Source organism: Cebidichthys violaceus, unplaced genomic scaffold (genome assembly GCF_023349555.1).
Source record: "Cebidichthys violaceus isolate CVI_PGR_0920_01 unplaced genomic scaffold, fCebVio1.0.p SCAF_2, whole genome shotgun sequence".
Taxonomy (NCBI): domain Eukaryota; kingdom Metazoa; phylum Chordata; class Actinopteri; order Perciformes; family Stichaeidae; genus Cebidichthys; species Cebidichthys violaceus.
In genome coordinates, this window is record NW_027176372.1 from 14741864 (window position 1) to 14760087 (window position 18224).

General features: G+C 43.9%; 2 protein-coding genes across 2 annotated transcripts; one reads left to right on the plus strand and one right to left on the minus strand.

Moving 5' to 3' along the window:
* Positions 1-1795: 1795 nt before the first annotated feature.
* LOC137875935 (rho GTPase-activating protein 24-like) lies at positions 1796-3984 on the plus strand. Its single transcript, XM_068715454.1, has 2 exons — positions 1796-2706; positions 3642-3984. The coding sequence occupies exons 1-2, from the start codon at positions 1796-1798 to the stop codon at positions 3877-3879; spliced, it is 1149 nt and encodes a 382-aa protein (XP_068571555.1). The 3' UTR covers positions 3880-3984.
* Positions 3985-4079: 95 nt separating this feature from the next.
* Positions 4080-17546, minus strand: mapk9 (mitogen-activated protein kinase 9). Its single transcript, XM_068714634.1, has 12 exons — positions 17347-17546; positions 12075-12221; positions 11459-11588; positions 10501-10559; positions 10117-10255; positions 9619-9784; positions 8493-8564; positions 7518-7700; positions 6953-7077; positions 6801-6864; positions 6403-6474; positions 4080-6172 (listed from the first exon to the last, which is right to left on the minus strand). The coding sequence occupies exons 2-12, from the start codon at positions 12188-12190 to the stop codon at positions 6036-6038; spliced, it is 1263 nt and encodes a 420-aa protein (XP_068570735.1). The 5' UTR covers positions 12191-12221; positions 17347-17546; the 3' UTR covers positions 4080-6035.
* Between the last annotated feature and the right edge of the window lie 678 nt (positions 17547-18224).

Below are 18224 nucleotides of genomic sequence, written 5' to 3' on the forward strand. Positions count from 1 at the left end.
AAACTCTGCCCACATTTAAATCCTGCAATGTGCATTTACAAACAGATAGTGATTCCTCCTTGGTCTGTGCAGCCTTGAAGGATGCAGGGTGATTTACATAGGGCAGATAAGAGGGGAGTTTCATCATTGTTGACGGACAACTAACTGTTTGCAAGCGCACCCTTGATTTGTGAAGCATCGCAGGCTGTCGTGGAACACTCTGCTCTCAGAAATGTTTGAGTAAAAATGAAGCGCTCATGGGCGGCACGTATGGTTCAACAACGGTTTGAGGGATGCCACTTCCTCTAGAGTCTGTGCAGCCGTTTGACTGGTTTAAGGACAAAGTGCCTGTATAGATGTTTCCTCTGATCAAGAGGAAGTGCCTTTTATAGTTCCACCGTGGCGTCACACTGATGAGGGACTTCTCTATTGAGCTGTTTGATCAATAGCAGATCAATAGGCCTCATCTGAGGCTCTAAAAACCTAACTAACTCTACTCTCTAACTAAAATACGCACAAAAAGAAACAAAATGTATAAAACATCAACATGCTAACTAATGCATGGCAGACAGACACAAAGACTACGATGTTCTCTTGAAGTTACATTTGAGGACCACGTTAAATCATATTTATGGGAATAGTATAGCTCTGAATCATCAGCCTTGTCTTCAAAATATCTCAAGTGATTCAAGGTACACCGCCCATTTATGGGAGAGGCTTCTCATAATGTTGTCTATAGCTCCACCTTGTGGTATTAAGAAACACTGACCATGACACCAGTGAGGATTAGTGAGTGTCTCTCTGTTATTTCTCCTCTCTCTTATGCAGAATCCTCCTTTTATCCATTTATGTCCTTCACTTGCACCCCTGAAAAAAAACACAAAAACATGAGACTTTCCTCTTTGCCATACAGTCCAGGTTAAATCTGCAACCTCGGTGATTTGACAACACCAGGCGACACGATATGATTTGTCACCTGGGTCGTTGTTTACAGGATTTCACTGGTTAAGTGCAGCGCGGCTCTCAAAAGATAAGTGATGAATGCACTGCAGCAGATTCTGTGGGGTGAACTCTGTCTACAGTACAAGCACTTGGCTGTTAATGCTGCAATAACGCTTCCCACAGTGTTAATGTGGACACAGTGCATTAAACAGAGAAGGAGAATCAATGAGCCAGCTCAGGTAAAAGTCCCATTGAAGCAGTATCAGTCAAGAGCAATCACTGGGTGAGGGTTGTGTGTTGTATCCGGTCTTTAAATCTGCAGCTTTGTGTGTTTTTCGACAAATATTGAGTGCAGATTATGGGGTTCATTGTGTGTGCTTTACACTTTGTGCCCATGGCCACTGTCTATTTCTGTGGTTCCAGTTATGTGTGACTGTCTTTAGGAATGAGCCCGACTATATTACACCCTGGTCCCTCCCTCAGAAGCTCTGCTAAAGTAACAGCTGATGTCAGTCCTGCTTAAAGACACACAGACACACACACACACACACACACACACACACACACATACACACACACACACACACACACACACACACACACACACACACACACACACTCACACACACACACACACACACACACACAGGCTACAACCTGTCTGCCATTAGGCAGCAGCTTCAAGGGCACAGCCAGTCAAAGGGGAGGAGGGCTCCTACACCTTCCTCTCCCCTCGTCGCATCAGCACAGGGGAGGCTCCATAGCACGCTCACACATCTACAACCCAAGAGCTGAATCCCAAGTTGCAGCAGACAAGAGGCGGGGCAGGCAGTTATCTAAAGGCTCTCAGCACCCACATGTGGCTGGTTGAATCATGGAGCTGCACTGTATTACTACTGAGACCCCCACCACAGGCAGCTCTTGCTCCACGGACCCCCTGTACGACAACTGCATACCCTTTGCCCAGCGAGGGAGGGCCAGGGCAAAGGAAATGGAGGGTAGGGCTGTGTGCACTGCTGTAACCAGACTCCCAGGCCCCTGTAGCCCTCTGCCTGGTCTGGCCCCAGTTGTGAATGAGGTTCCCACTCTGGTCGGTGGGGGAAGAGGGACTGGCGCTTGGCCAGATCATAGCTACTGCAGCTGGAGAGGAGGCCTGGGAAGACAGGACTGGGGAGCAGAGCTGGGTCCCTGCATAATAAACAAAGTAAGAGGGGGAGGGAGAGCAGGAGAATGGGGAGGTAGCTGGGGAGCCGAGGACAGGGCTCATCTGAACCAGAGCGAGGAGCACAGTAGTGCTCTTTCTCTGTATGATAACCTCCCCAACGCTGCTACTCCCGACAGCCTCCAAGAGGTCTTTGACATGGAAACAAGCCAGGAGCACTGGCAGGGGCAGACGTGCCAAGCATGGGCCCCCCAGGGACTGATGGACGGCAAGGGAGCGAGTGAAGACAAGAGCACCAGAATCCAGCAGCAGAATCCAGACCAAGACAAGAAGCATGAACATGACCCAGAGCTGGACTCAGGATCGTGTGGATTCAAGCAGCTCCCGATGTCGCCCCCCCAGCAACATGTTACAGCAAGTTCCCCTCAACTATCCCAAACTGAGTGCAAGGTCCTGTGGCCACCAGCTGACACCCAGCACCCAGAGCAGCCATCCTGGTCTCCCAGGGTGCCCCCTCCTGTGCCCCTGGCAGACCCCTCCGCCAGCGCCCTCCGCAGCCTCCTCACTAGCCTCCAACAGCAAATAGTCAGACAGAGGGGCGAGTATGAGGCACGGATACTCAGGTAATATACATTTTCTTTTGTATTGCATTTCCATTTCAAACTACACCGCACACACAATCGCGTTACAGAGATTAGGCACACGTGTTAAAGAATTGTCCTAATTTGAATGTGCTTATGCTGTCAGCTTCAGTGCCACACTTTTAATTCACTGTCTCGCCTGTGAGATTTTCCCAGCCCTGAGTGTATTTCCAGTGGAGGGTGGCACAATGTTCCCAGGCCCAGAACGTGTGTGTGTCCACTCAGCTGTGCTGCTTCATTCATTCAGTTGACCCCGAGCGTCACCCTATATCCTGTTTGGTTCAAAGCGCACACACAACTGCTTTTAGTTTCCTTTAAAATGTCCCAACATAGGCATTATTACTAATCATTAAGCCCTAATTATTTCCATTCTGTTTAACCACTTCTGTTTGTGTGTTCTCAGTCTACTGTGGAGATCTCAATGTATCACATATTTTATGTTAATTACTTGGATGTGCCACCTAATGTATATTTTTTCCCCCCACTGACCAAAAACACAAATTCACAAAGTTAATAGATGAAAAGCACATCTTGTGCGGCTGACCTATAGAAACAGCTCATGCCACTGGAAAGAGAGCTAATTTAAGGGGCCATGCTGCTGACCTAGACACAACACATGCCTCATTTATTACCGATATAGATAGAGCAAGTCTCAGTGTAAGGTCACTACTGGTTGGCATGGACAAGAGGAAACCGGCAATTCAAATAGCTTGACATAGAGTACAGGAAGGAAATAGATATAGTGTAAGCCACCTGTTCTGCCTTTTCCATCTATATCAAGCATCAAACCTACTAACGCCAAACAATCAACATAGATGCTACAGATTAACCAACAAATACATTACTGATCTCTCCTCCTACAGTATGCACATCTCGCCATTTTGATATTCTTGTCTTTCTCTCGTCTCTACCATCAGCCTAGAGCAAAGAAATGCAGAGCTGCAGGTAGAGGTTGTTCGGTTGAAAACAAACCTAATGCAGCAGCGGCACTGGTACCAGGGCGTCCAGGACAAGATCGCAGAGTCCGAAAGGACCCGGGCCGCCGCAGAACTACGCAACGCAACTCTGCAGAAGGAGATGGAGCAGTTCTTCGACACCTTCGGAGAGCTCAACAATGAGGCCAAGAAGACGGAGTATATCGTCAAGAGCTTTTGAGAGAAGAATACATGAAGTGTGTGTGTGATGATATGAACAGTGTGCAAAGAGAAGGACAACAAGACTGATTAGTCTTTAAACAGTAGTGATGTATAGTAGTTTGACACAATCTATGCAGAGTAGTTCCTTCCCTTATTGGGAAAGATGTTGAGTGATGTACAGTTATTTTTTCATTAAGAATCTGAGAAACATGCAAAACATATCACCGATGTCCACTTTATTAGTTACTGAAGGAGAAAAGATGTTGGCCGGGTGATTATATTGTGGTCATTGCAGTCACAACAGAACATCTCTGGAAATAAAAAGAGAAATAAACTGAACAGAAACGTGAGATGCTCAGTGTACACAATGAAGCTATTTTTTTTAAAACACTGTAATCATGGTAAGGAGGTCTGAGCACTGTAATGCTCAGTCCGTCTCTGATAAGATTTGTGAGAGTGAAATTACCACTCCACAGGTCATTTAAGGCATGACTGAAATAAGGTCATGTTATTAAAAACTAAAAAGCATAGTGTGCAACATTTAAAACCTCAGTGACTCCATAGTGTCATATCTCTGCATGTCCATCACAATGTGCAATCAGTTCTGCAAAAAAGCAGCTCCACAGTCCACTTCTCTCATCTTTAAGGTTCCATCTGGAGTTCCAAAGGTGCAGATTTCCATCCAGGACTCCACACATCCTCCTTTTAAACCGCATGTTTGCTCTGTGTTGAGGGGACGACTTCCTCCATAGACTCTGCCCTTACAACCGGGCGACTGCTGTCTTTAAGGACGATTCAAAGGAGATAATGAAGGAGAGCGTTGCACAGTACATTTTGATAAGACACACACACACACACACACACACACACACACACACACACACACACACACACACAGGCTCACAAGGCAAAAACATCTGCATCAAACAGGCTTTCAGAACCAAGGACATCAAGGTACTGGAAGAAAAAGAATGGACCTGAACGGATTTCTCTGTATAACGAGAACTACGGTATCGTATTGGCATCTTTAACGCCTTCATGCAAGTTGAACGCCATTATGTGTGTTTTACTGCCTTTATCTACAGGATGTCTGATTCATGATGGTGTTTGTGACTGCTCCAGTACTAATGGAATGGTTTAGAAAAGGAGCAATGAAACGTTTCGACAAGAGGCTTCTTTTACACGGGCCTCAGTGTGATTGTGTGCAACATTTTTGCAAGAACACAAAAATAAATAACCACATGTATCTTTTTTTTTTTTTGCCTCGCCCAAATGTACAGGATTATGATTTTGAAATACACATTGTTAGTCGGTACCTTATGTCCAATGGGGGGCTGCAATATACAGTTCTACAGAAATGTTGAACAAAAAAACAAGCACACTTTATCCATTTATAATGACAGGGTCAACAGCCACTATGATCTTTACATACAGTACATTATATCAGGAAATAAAAATGTAACACTGCAACCACAGCTTCCCCCGGCTGTCAGGAGGAACATCTCAACTTCCACATCACTCAAGGCAATTGATTAAAAAACGGTGCAGAAAGCCCCACTGTGGAGATCTGTAATACTGCGAGCTCACTCAAAGGATCGATCAAACTGTGGACGAGTGTTCGATCCTCATCATCAGATGGACATCAGATGGACATCAGATGGACTTATGGTAAGCTTTTGTTCGTATTGGCGTAACATGCATGACAGCAGCTGGCAGCTGTGGTCTATTTTCAGTGCGTGTCTGCTCTAATTTGATGACCTCTGGTCTCAAGATAATCTTCGCTAAAAAAATAAAAACTATTAAAACACAGGCATACAGAACGAAAACAACAATTCCCCCGCCTACTCCTGGCAACCTGAAAACCAATATGGATGCATACATCATATATACTTCATCAAGGTAAACAATATCCACAAAGAAGAGACCCAATAGACAGCTTAGACCTCGAGGAAGCGGTCAAGTTTGATGTTGAAGAGGTTGAACAAGATCATAAAGAAAATAGAAAAATAGACCTATTCATTGACGTGGAAGAGGAAAGAAGAAAAACAGAACAAAAAAAAATAGATCGGAAAATGAGGGGGGAGTGAGAGGAAGGTGATGGCGGATTGATATCTGGATATTGTAGATAGGAGGGGAGGACTGAGGCAGGCAGAACGATGTGGCCCTGGACTGTGTTCACTGACTCTCGTCCAGCGGTCCCGTCAGCGTGTCGATGCTGCTGCTGTCTGTGTCCGAGGCCACGGTGTGCTCCGTGGACATGGACGAGATGTCGTTGGCTGATGAGGACGCGGAGGCCGAACCCGACACCACATCTGATACGTGACACGCACAATAGGAGCGAAACAGTGTTTAAACAAAGTTGAGGTCATATTTAGAGTAACTGAGCATTTCCTATACATTTTTCAAGGGACAGCCGTGGCCACAAAGACGTATGTCAGCAAATTAGTATTAAGTTAAAGCTAATTATGCTCCGACACCTCTCCTTAGAGCAGCCTGGTGTCCAATATTGCAGAAAAGAAATGAATATTATGCATGTTTGTACCTGAACAGTCTTCTTTCATCAGTCCATTCTTGTTCCTTTCTTCCCAATCAATCACCTCTTCATAAATGAGTTCTGTAGAAGAGCAGACAATGGAGTGCAGTCATTATGTTAAAAGATACAGGAAATTCAGATTCAGGAGTTGGTAGCTAATGAACTATCTGTGGTCATTCTATCAGAACAATTGCTCTTAATTTGTCCTACTGTGTTTGCTGAATAATTTGGCAGTGTTTTGTCACACAGACAATGGCGATTATTTGCTTTAACTGTGAATGCTTTGTACAGTATATCTGCATATAGATCTGGAGGAAACATAATCCTTCATTGGTCTAGGTTTGGCTTCCTGTAAGGAGGTTAAGCTGCACTGCTGATGGATTTCCCTAGAGGGCAGTGCATCTCACCTTTCCACTGCTCGATGGAGTGCTCTCTCTCTTCCAGCTGTTTATCTGAAATCTGGGGGGGAGGCTGTGAAACGAAACAGAAACACATAAATCAGCGCGGTCCCACACAGCCAGCCTCTGCACTGACAGAGTGAAGGCAGCGGCCTCCTCACCGCGTCGGCCTCTCCGGGGTCATACCACACGTGGATGTACGGGTGATTGAGGGCTTCCTCCACGGAGATGCGGCATTCGGGATCAATGACCAGCATTTTGGACAGCAGGTCCCGTGCTTGACCTGCTGTGATGGCGACAGAAGAAAAGGGTAGTGTTACTATGGAAACAGGCCCATGACATCACTTCATTTCAGCTGTCTTTATGCGAACTGATTACTTCCCCTTGCGGGCGTTGGGCAGCATCTCTGGGAATGTCAAGTTTTGTTCTCTTGTTTCGCTGATGTGAGTCCTAACTCTATATGCCACAGATGAGGGCAGGAAGACTTTTGACCTACATGGTCATCCTCTGAACTAGTTAAGGGATCCACTCTCCAGCCTGTGGCCCTATAGTTCTGTTGGGAAAAGTCTGAATGCGTCAATATACTGCAGACAAAAGCCTTTCTTTGACCACAATCTGTGTTATAGCAGTGTCCTTGGTGAGATAATTAAAAAACATAAAATCCCCTAAAAAATATATATATGCTACGGAAAAAAACTATATGCATTTATAGTTAACATTTCTTACTCTTCAGTTTGTCGTGTTCTGAGTCAGAAGGAAAGGCCCAGTCGGGGAACAGTTCGGCAAAGCTGACGCCGGGATACTGCGGCTTGTTCATCACGTAGTTCCTCACCGTCTCCATCAGCCGGTTCATAAACTCCAGACTGGGCGTGCCCAGAACCTCAATCACCTTATTCCACTGGTCGATGTCTGGACAACACGCTCGTTATGGAGAACTCAGCTGCATTATGGGCATGTTCATGCGTCAGCAAATGAGGGGAAGATTCGATAAGGCATATGAATATATCATCAGCATATGAATGCTAACGTTTGCCAATTAGCAGAAAACACAAAGTAGAGTTGAGGTTGGTGGGAATGTTGTTAGTTTTGCAGTTATTTGGTCATAAAACAAAGTATTGGACAAACTGAAACCTGACGATGGTGCTTAGATTACCAAAGAGATCACATTTTATCCAGAGGGAAACATGAAAGTATCTACCCAATGATTGTGGAGACATTTAAAAACCACAAAAAATAAAGATATGTGCATTCAGCAGGCCCGCTGACTTACAACTGCAGTAAAAGGCTATTACTCCCGCCGCTGAAAAGCAATCTATCCCAGAATCGCACGGTGCCCTGTATCCATTCTCAGCCTCTCAGGTGTAAATGGTCGGTGCCACTGAAAGGAGCCGGTGAGTGAAGAGGTGACCGAACCCATTAGAAACAGAGAAACGGCCAATATAAATGCAAATGGTTTGAATTGCTTCAATTGGATTCCCAACTATCAATTAAAGGGATTATATCTGAAAAACAACTCCACAGATTAATAATCATTGAAAAGGGCAGGAAACACATGAAGCTCTCTGATTAAATTGGGATGTGCTGGAAATCTTGAGTGGTCCTATTCTACAGATTGTGTTTAGTAAGGAAAGCAGAAGACCTATAAGACAAGAACGTGAAAGATGGAAGAAGCGGGACAACGACAGAGACGCTGAAGGATACGGTCGGTGCCCTGGAAGATGACGCTGCCCTTTACCATCTCTCCCATGATGCACCCCACTGACCAGATGTCCACTGGGAACAGAGAACGCAAGCAAACAGAAAAGATGTCAAATACTGATCACATAACATCAACCGCATCATATAATGCTAAATATACAGAAAAATGTCAGATGTTGCCACATGGACAACATGCTCCATGGTTTAAATTGCAATGACAAACATTAAAATGCAGAATACCAGCTCTGGTTATTTTTGGTCCATCCTCTAGCTGTGCCATGGCCTGATGTGCGCTCTCTCGCTCTCTCTCTCTCTCTCTCTCTCTCTCCTTATCAGTTTACACAGCTGTTGCTCTCTTCATCACTTTGCTTGTGTCCAGAGTAGGATGCATGCACTTTGTCTCTCCTCTCTCGCTGGGTGACACTTTGCTTTAGAGTGCGCAATGGGTGGCAATCGGCCATTAACTCCTCTCTTTGCTCAGTTTCACTAAAGCTAAAAAAAGGTCTGTGTGCTCCGTTAACGTCTCCGGATCACACAAACCACTAAAAGGTCAAGTCTCATCATAAATTTAAACTGTGGGCAGGTTACACTATTCATTGGGCCTGACAAGGCTTCCGACCACTTCCTGTTTCTAATCCTACCGCTATGTGATGTTTCATGTTTTATGCATCAGCTTGTAGTTGAGCTAGTTTAGAAAAGATACAAACAACACGACTGTGTTTTGTAGACAAATGACACGTTATAAAAATGTACTAAGTAGCACAAACTGACACTTTTAGGTTTCTCTAATAGCCAGCTAGCGCCCGACTGATACTGATATTCCTAACAGCCTGTATGATAAGTTAATGTTCACCAATTATGATGGCTCTTTCTTCAGCTGGTCACAGAGGTGATTTAGTGGCCCATTAAGGACAGGAAGAGTTCCAGGGAGGAGCCACTTTTATGTTTTAGCATTTATAATTTCTGAACTGTAAACACATGAACATATTACTTATTGGTATTTAATATCATGTTCATAAAATGATCACAGTACCTTTGTTGATTTAGAAAATGATTGTAAAGGACAGAGCAGTGCTGGTGGAGGTTTATTTATTTTAGAGATCTTTAAAACGTGCGTGGCTGTCCTTACCATTCTCCTTATACTTCATGCCCAGTATGACCTCGGGGGCGCGGTAGTATCTGGTCACCACGTAGGGGGTCATCATGAAGTTAGTGCAGGCCGTCCGAGCCAGGCCAAAATCCAAGATCTTTAAAGTGCAATCCGACTTCACCACAATGTTGCTGGGCTTCAGGTCCTGAGGGGAGAAAAAAATCTATAAATATAGAAACATACACACGCAAAAACATAACCCTGAAGGTAAATAGATGAAAATAATAGATGACTATCATGTTATTTTGGAGAAAATTGTTGCATTTAAACAATTGGACCATAAAGACATCCACATTCTTCCAAATCCAAATCCAAAAAAGATTCTGCCCTCCGCTCCCAGCAGTGATGTGGAAGTGTTCTCCAGGTTGTGCCAGTACACTGTGACATCATTGTTGGGTGTGGTTACAGGCTGCGTGTAGAAACATGACCGTCTTCTAAACATATAGCCCACAGCACACTTTTTCCTCGTCCTGTTACCCTGTGGATGATGCCGGCAGAGTGCAGGTGCCTGATGCCACAGAGGATCTGGTAGAGCAGATAGGACATCCGCTCATGGTCCAGGTCCATGTGGATCACCTGGCAGAGGCTGGCATCCATCAGCTCCATCACAAGATAGCTAAAGGGTAGGACAAGAGATACGAGCTTTAAGTAAAGAGGTAGTAAAGGAGTTCATAAAAGAACAGTGTCAAACGCAAAGAAGCTATTGAAGCAGTAGGAGCATAGAGAAGCAACACGGTGCAATACGAGAGGGTGACAGGTAAATAGAGGGATGATAGTTAAATGCTAAAATCGCTGAATCCGACTGAAAGCACAGAGTAGATTGTTGGAGCCAAAAAAAAAAACAACTCTACTGCCACTCACAGGTCCTGGAATTCCTCCAGGGACTTCTGAGGCGTGAACACATTGATCAGACGGATGATCTGCAGGCAGAGAGACAGGCCGTTAGTCCACTGTTACTCTCCCATCTACATCCACTGTACACTGTGGAGCGCTAGCCAACTGAGGACAGAGCGCTCAAGTGGGTTTGTCTGAGCAAGACATTAAATCAACATTGCAGAAAGCTGAACCTCTCTTCTTCGTAAGTTTGTACATTCTTGCAATATTTCTTAGAACAGACAGTTAAAGTCTTTGTGCTTCCAGTCATATTCCAGTCCTACTGTATCAGAAGTGTCTCATGAAACAATACAGTTTTTAACTGCCCTGCATAGTTTATGAAATAACAAAAAGGTTTAACTGCTTTATTATGTTATAATACAGTACTTTATATATCTGTATCAGGCACATAGCACATATTCCAGAGGGTAGGAATTGACATAAAAAGTGTTTCTAGAATAATTGTCAGACGTTTATATGAACAAGCTTGCAATAGGCTGTAAGTCCTTGTGTGCAAAAATACATTCCGAACTTCAGCTGAGGCTACCACGGGAGTTCAGCAGTCTGAGTAAATCACATCAAGTGTGTATTTTCCAAAGTTACAGTGTTTTTAGTACAGAATCCACTCTTTGTGTTTCTATCCCTCCATTGCAGCTCAGCACAAATACACTCTCCAGAGGAAATACAAGGACGGAATTACAAACTAGAAACACTGTTACTTTGGCTGATACCCACTGTAATTGAGACTGCTAAAGTCTCACATAAGCTTCACATAAACGTTGCCACATCTTTTTAAACAGAATGAGGACTGTGGATTTTGTAATGGCCGGTATCAGCAGGAGGTTTGATTAGACTGAGCGGTTTCAAAGAACATATGTGCCCCTGATTATTGCTCTCTATGAAGACAGACTTTAAAAACACGAGAATCTTTAAATTCAAGCCTTACATTTTTGTGACCGACACATTTTAGCAGCACCAGCTCCCTGTAGGCCCGCTTAGCGTGCGTCTGGTTCTGGAAGGGTCGACACAGCTTCTTCACTGCCACCGGTATACCGAGGACTGAATCTAGAGCAGAGCTGCTCACACAGACACAGAGACGAAGGTTATCGAGGAAGACAAAATGGGCATTCTGCAGAGCAAAGCTGTCGTCTGACTTGCTGTGAACTCGACGACAACAAAAGTCTGTTGTCCTTTATCTTAAAATAGATGAAAGGGCTCATCCTGAAATTGCTCATGCCACCAATAAGACTGTGATGTTTCTTATGAACAGGTAGAAATCATCTCTTCATGGTGGTTCCTGACAACAGGTCAGCTACTTCTATCCAAAAACTGTATCAGGGCCATAATGCCTGCAGCAAATTTCATGGAAATGTGGCCATTAGTCTTTCTTGTTATAATATATATAATATATTTACACATGGGCTTTTCTTACCTTCACAAAACTGTCTCTAGTGAAATAGGCCCACCTCTTTACTTTACTCGTGCATCAACTGCCGTGTTTATCTAATTCGGCAGGACTGTGGATATTAACAACAGCCTGTGCTGGTGCTGCAGCCTCTCACCAGACGATGCCCTGGGCGCCGGAGCCGATGGCGCGGAGCTGCTGGTAGCGCTTGAGCACAGTGAAGGTGGAGTCTCCCACCTGGACGCTGTAGAATTGGCCCTCTGCCTCACTCATCCTGCTGAACAGTCAGGACCACCAGCGCTGTCTGCAAGTGGGCGGGAGGGGGGGCAACAAAACACATAGAACAGATTAACACCCTAACAGCATGAGTGACTTGACGCCGGGCAGTTCAGCTGTACACAACATCATGCGTCTCCAAACGGCCCGTGCAGAACGGTGAACAATTTGAAGCCCGTTAATAAGCCTACATCAGGGGGACGCTGTTATTGCACTTACAGAGAAACTTGAAACCCTTTTTTTCCAGTCCAATGAATCACTCAAATGATGCACAGTGAATGGCGGGGCCTAATATGGTTCCATCTGCCAGTCCCTGGCAGCACTCCCTCCATCTCCAGCCCAGTCCTAGAGCCAACCCATCCATCACTGCTCTCTGCTCAGTTTGTTCATCTGACAACGGCAACTGTGGATTGGAGCTGAAGCTGAGGCTGTAAATGTTTTGCTGTTTGTGTTTGTGTGTGTGTGTTGTGGTGAACAGAGGCAGCTCACAGCTTGGTGTTCCCGACGCTCTCGCTGCTATATGTAAACTCATGCTGACACACTTGTGCCCAGTAAACATATACATAACACACACACACACACACACACACACACACACACACACACACACGCCACAATCAGCATTAAGCATGTTTGTTACTCTTTGATTTGCATCCAGCGTCACATGTGTGTACAGCCATCAGATGAGCACATGACTGAACACGTGACATGTTTGTGTTCATAAAAAAGCGTCAGTGTTAGCATTAATTCCTCAGGCAGGAAGTGTAGGAGGAGTATTATTCTTGGCCAGGGTTTGTGTGTGTGTGTGTGTGTGTGTGTGTGTGTGTGTGTGGGTGAGGACAGACAATCGTGTAGCTATGCAACAGTGAGCAGTCACGGCTGTTTGTTGCTCCTTATGAAAACAGCCACACAGTAAATGGAGTGGGATATTTTTGCCTCGTGTGTTTGACACTGGCTGATATTCCTGGTCAGAGACACAATGTGAAGAAGAAAGAAGCAGCAGGGGAGAGGCTGTGATTGAATGGAGCCAAAAAACACCTCAAGCTGGGTGAATTGTAAAGCTTTGACACTGTGACAGCATTATAAAGAACTGCAGGGAGGGAGTAAGTAGACAGCTGACCCGACTGTTACTGCTTTTAGTTTGAAGTTAGTAGCGGAGAGAGGGAACGTTTTCGTCACACTTTCATTCTTGCATTCCCTCTACTGGCCAGCAGGGGGCGACTCCTCCAGTTGCAAAAAGACGTCCGATTGTATGGAAGTCTATGAGAAAATGAGTCTACTTCTCACTTGATTTATTATCTCAGAAACATAAACATGTAAATATGAGTTTATGGTCTGTAGTTCTCTGTCTTCTTCTATACATGCATGATGTTCATTTAATAAACTATCGCGCCATTTAGAGTAAAATAGATCATATGCTTTAGGGCGGGCTACCTTGTGATTGACAGGTCGCTATACAGTCTATGGTCACACGACTATGAATGAACAAAAGAACAAACCTGCAGCTATTTTTAAAACAAACTAAATAAATCAACAGATAGTATGTATTACTCTTAATATTGTTAGTAATAGTAATAGTAGTAGTAGTAGCAGTTGTATAATTATTAAAAATGATGGCATGTGATTAAAGACTTGAGCTCTTCTAAAATGATTTTTGACATATTGGGCCAAGAAACTTGTTTTAGAGGTGTTTGCCAACACTGATTTATTAGCTGTATATATATATATATATATATATATATATATATATATATATATATATATATATAAATATATAAAAAATATATACACACACATATATATAGCAAGGTTACATACATATACGTACATTACTTATTATTATTTGCTGAACATTTTTTCGTCCTAATGTTAATCACGGCACAGTAAAGTAAAGTCAGTCACCATCGTCATTCATTTTTTTAAATATTGATCTAGTTAAATACATTTTGTAAACAGTGAAAGAAATATGGCTTCAGATGTAGTTGGTGTGGCACCGTTACTCAGATAATAAATGAACCCTCTCATCTCTATCTACTTTCTTCCTCCTCCTCCTCCTCCTCCTCCTCCTCCTCACACATCCAGCTGGCTCTCACTACACCCATGGGCAGAGCTGCAAAGACCTTTACGTTCTCCGTGCTTCTCTCAGTCTTTTTACATTTTCCTTGGCTTTGTCGTTGTTTTATGCTCCCGACATCCCCTCACTCCTCTGCCCTTTTCTGGGTTCCTCCCATCTTCCCTGCGGCCTACTAAAAAAAAATCCCCACAAAAGGGACTGAGTGGTATTAACAGATATATTTTTAATGAATATTTTGATTATCAAAACAGAGCTTTTCCCAATTGAATACATAATTGTTAAAAAAATGCAGGTGCAGCAGAAACACCATGCTGATGCGTTGGCTGTGAATATTAGAATAACATGAAGGTTTCCCTTGACATGCAGGCAGCACGGATTCTAGGCCACAGCACTGGAACACCATGTGCAACAAATACTGGCTCTGCTGTTGTAGCTCAGAGGCTGCCTTGGCTAAAAGTGGCTCTTTGATATTTTTCTCCGGTATCTTTTCACCTCAAAGTCTGGTGCACTGATTCACACATCAAGCGAAAGAACACTTTGAATGGGGCTATTAATCACAACCATAACCCATTTCAGCTGCTGCAAGCACAGCGTACGTACAATCCTTCACTTACTGCCACGCTCGGCACGGCTACGGGCTAAATGTAAAGTTGACTCAGCAGAGATATATGGACACTGACGGGGAACAGCTGAAAGCGAGGTGAAAACTGCATGTACGCTCAGGAAAGCCAGACGGACACCAGCAGACACCTGCTATTGTTCAGGCCAGCGTTGGCAGTGAGGGACTTGTTCAAATTCAAAGGGGCTCGATTAGTGTAAACGAAACTTAATATCACCAAGGGAAATCTAGGCCATCGCAGGAAGGCTACAGGTGGGACACATCAAAGACTAATAGGATTAAAACTAAGAAAGAATAAACAACATGAACTACTTATTACATCACTGATATATTTAGCACAGATGTGATCATAGCATCAATCATAGCAGTGTACAATCACGTCGCTTGACCTCAGCAACCATGACAGTATCATGATACAGCTCCTGGGCCGACATTTTTAATGTTACACAACTTAACCAACCAGAGGGTCATAAACACCTGGGGCTGGGGACTGCAGCCAATCATAGCACCTCGTCATACTACAGGATGACTATAGTGAACAAAACAGGAGATAAGGGACTAAAGCAAATGGCATACAGTAGCAATGTTGGTCCAAATAAATATTGCAATTCATTATTTTCTTACATAGTTCAGCGCTAATACTTAACTGGCAGTATCTAAGGTACAAACTGCCTGATCATAGGTGTTTCTTCAAAGAATCATTAGGAACCATTTAGCTGGTTGCTCTCTATTTGGGACCAGTATTGACCAAATCTGATTCATCTTTTGCTAGAAAGATGAAGAAAAAGCGATTTTTTTCAATAATTTGAATTTAATTTAATGTTTTTTAACTGTGATTCTGATATTACATAACAGTCAAGTCATTCAACCAACTCTACAATTAAGGACTGACTTGTTATAACCATAAATAATTACAATATTATTGTAAAGTTAAAGTGTCAGACTGCTTCATTATGGCTGGGACGGGGCAACATATCAATATTGTGCCCTTATTGTGATATGAGACTAGATATCGTGTTAGATATTGGATATCTTATTATATATATCGTAATAAGGCATAAATGTTGTCTTAAAAGCTGCATTGCAGTAAAGTGATGCCATTTTATGAACTTACCAGACTGCTCTAGCAGCTCTATTATTTGCATTTACCCATTTAGTCATCATGTCCACATTACTGATGATTATTTTATCATAAAATATCATTGTCAGTATTTATTAAAAGCACCAATATTCAGCCCTAGAGTATCAATATTGAGGTATTGTGATTTGATTTGCTCCATATACCCCGGTCCTAATCATGGGAAGACAACGTACATACATATGAATGAATAACATAATGTTCTCTTTTCCTTGTCCCTTAAAATCCACAGTTAAAAAGGCATGTGGTTTTGCTGTATTTCCACACTTCTCTTATCAAGGAGTTAATAAAGAGAAATAACCTTCACCCTCCTCTACCCGAGCTCATCGTGACTGCTGTCCAGTTGAGTCCACTTGAGGCCCTCGGGTCTGACGTGGCCTTGGCTCTCAGCTGGGATTTGGATGAGAGTCAGTGAGCTGGCTACGATATCAGATTATGGCCTGAAGACTCAGCATCTCATCCTGATGTGGCAGAGTTACAAAACACACAGGGGTGACTGCATCCAGCCTGCTGCTGCACTAGAGATGTCGGTCGACAGCGTAGGGCCGGTCTCTTGAAGAGGATAGAGGATGGGGGATGCTAAAGATGTGTTAATGGGGGGGGTGGCAGTAGGCCAACACGTGTTGCTCTTTGACAATCTTGTTATCCTTTTATATGTGTATTGTACTGTGTGTGTATTTGTACTACGATCTCACTGTACTGTGGGCTAACACAACCAAACCATGCTTCAAATTTGTAGATATGACAGATTAATTCCATGTACACATGGTGCCTGATGTGAAAGGCTAGCTGAAACTTGCCTCTGACATAGCATGCCAAATAAAACACAGCACTAGCTTTCCCCACATCTATACCCGTTATACTCGAGCTACAGACGTCATTGATATGTCATTCATTTGGCTTAATCTAACGTTAGTGACATCAGCACAGGTCTAGATAAGTACACTGACGACCTTGTGTTATAATACAGCCTGAAACTGAGATTTTCATAAATTTCCACACGCAGCATGCCTACTTTAAAACACACACACGCGCGCGCGCACGCGCACACAAAAAGGTATGAAGTCACCCGTGTATGACACACCGCGGCCGCAGCACCGCTGGCACACAGTCAGAAATGAGCCGTTCACACTGCCGAAGTCATACACACGCCGGTTAAATTCACGTCGCGTTTGGTCGGTTGTAAAGTTACCGAGGCCTACACTGACCGTCTTCTTCACTTGTGTCGGAAGCAATGCGGTAGTCGGGGCTGAACTGAAAGCTCTGACGGACTAACGGACGGAGGAGGAGGAGGCGGCGGCGGCGGCGGCAGCGAGACCTACCTTCTCTCCCTTCGCCGCTCCCAGGGCACTCCCATGCATCGAAAACACAGATACAATACTCTCTCCGTCTTTCAGGCACAACCTGGACTTGGAAAAGTTGAGGAGAACGAGCTGTCACGACAGATAAGACCTTCCTCCAGTTCCTGGCTAGAACTCCAGCGGCAGCACGGAGGGACGAATGCGGAGGAAGGGAACGCCACAACAAGCACAGCGCGAGCATGCGGGTGACGTCATCGCGCATAGTTTACGTGGGCGCAAACTTTTTTTTTTCTCTCCATGAAAAACTTTGTGGATAAACTTTTCTGGATGCTCTGGATGTTATTCTGGATTCAAATATTGGTTTAAGGATCCGTAGTAGAATAAGTAATCAGATCATTTTCTGGAGTAAGCATAAGTCATACTCAAAACAAAGAGCCCTGAGTCTACTTATATCAAAAGTAATAGGTACAGCTCAATATTGGGTTATTAGGGCCCGAGCAACCGACAATGTCGGGCTGTGAAGGCCCTAAAGAAATTCGAAGTACATTGGGTGCATATTTGGGGGACTTGCCATGCTCGAAAATTCACCAAATTTTGCACACTTGTCAGGCCTGATGCGATGCCCCTCGGCCAGTATGTCCGATTTACTTGAAATTCGACACACATGTCCAGCTCCCCTAGCTCTACAAAACACCTCTCAGACCCCTGAACTCTGCCTACTTAGATTTTCTGCCATTTTTAATTTTGTGAAAAACACATTTTTGCAAACTCCTCCTACACGCTGAGTCTGATTGCTACCAAATTTGCCCTGGATCATTATTGGATCTACATTATCAAAATATATTAAAAGCTTTTTGATATATCTTTGCATTTACAAGATATGGACCAATACACTTCTT

What these genes read in the sequence shown, in the direction of transcription:
- mapk9 (XM_068714634.1), bottom strand. Translation starts at nt 12,190, where the DNA reads ATGAGTGAGGCAGAGGGCCAATTCTACAGCGTCCAGGTGGGAGACTCC. An exon ending in GGCGCCCAGGGCATCGTCTG is followed by an intron (nt 11,589 to 12,074) that starts GTGAGAGGCTGC and finishes CTGTGTGAGCAG; the next exon opens with CTCTGCTCTAGATTCAGTCC. An exon ending in CATGAAGTATAAGGAGAATG is followed by an intron (nt 8,565 to 9,618) that starts GTAAGGACAGCC and finishes CTCTGTTCCCAG; the next exon opens with TGGACATCTGGTCAGTGGGG.
- LOC137875935 (XM_068715454.1), top strand. Translation starts at nt 1,796, where the DNA reads ATGGAGCTGCACTGTATTACTACTGAGACCCCCACCACAGGCAGCTCT. An exon ending in TATGAGGCACGGATACTCAG is followed by an intron (nt 2,707 to 3,641) that starts GTAATATACATT and finishes CTCTACCATCAG; the next exon opens with CCTAGAGCAAAGAAATGCAG.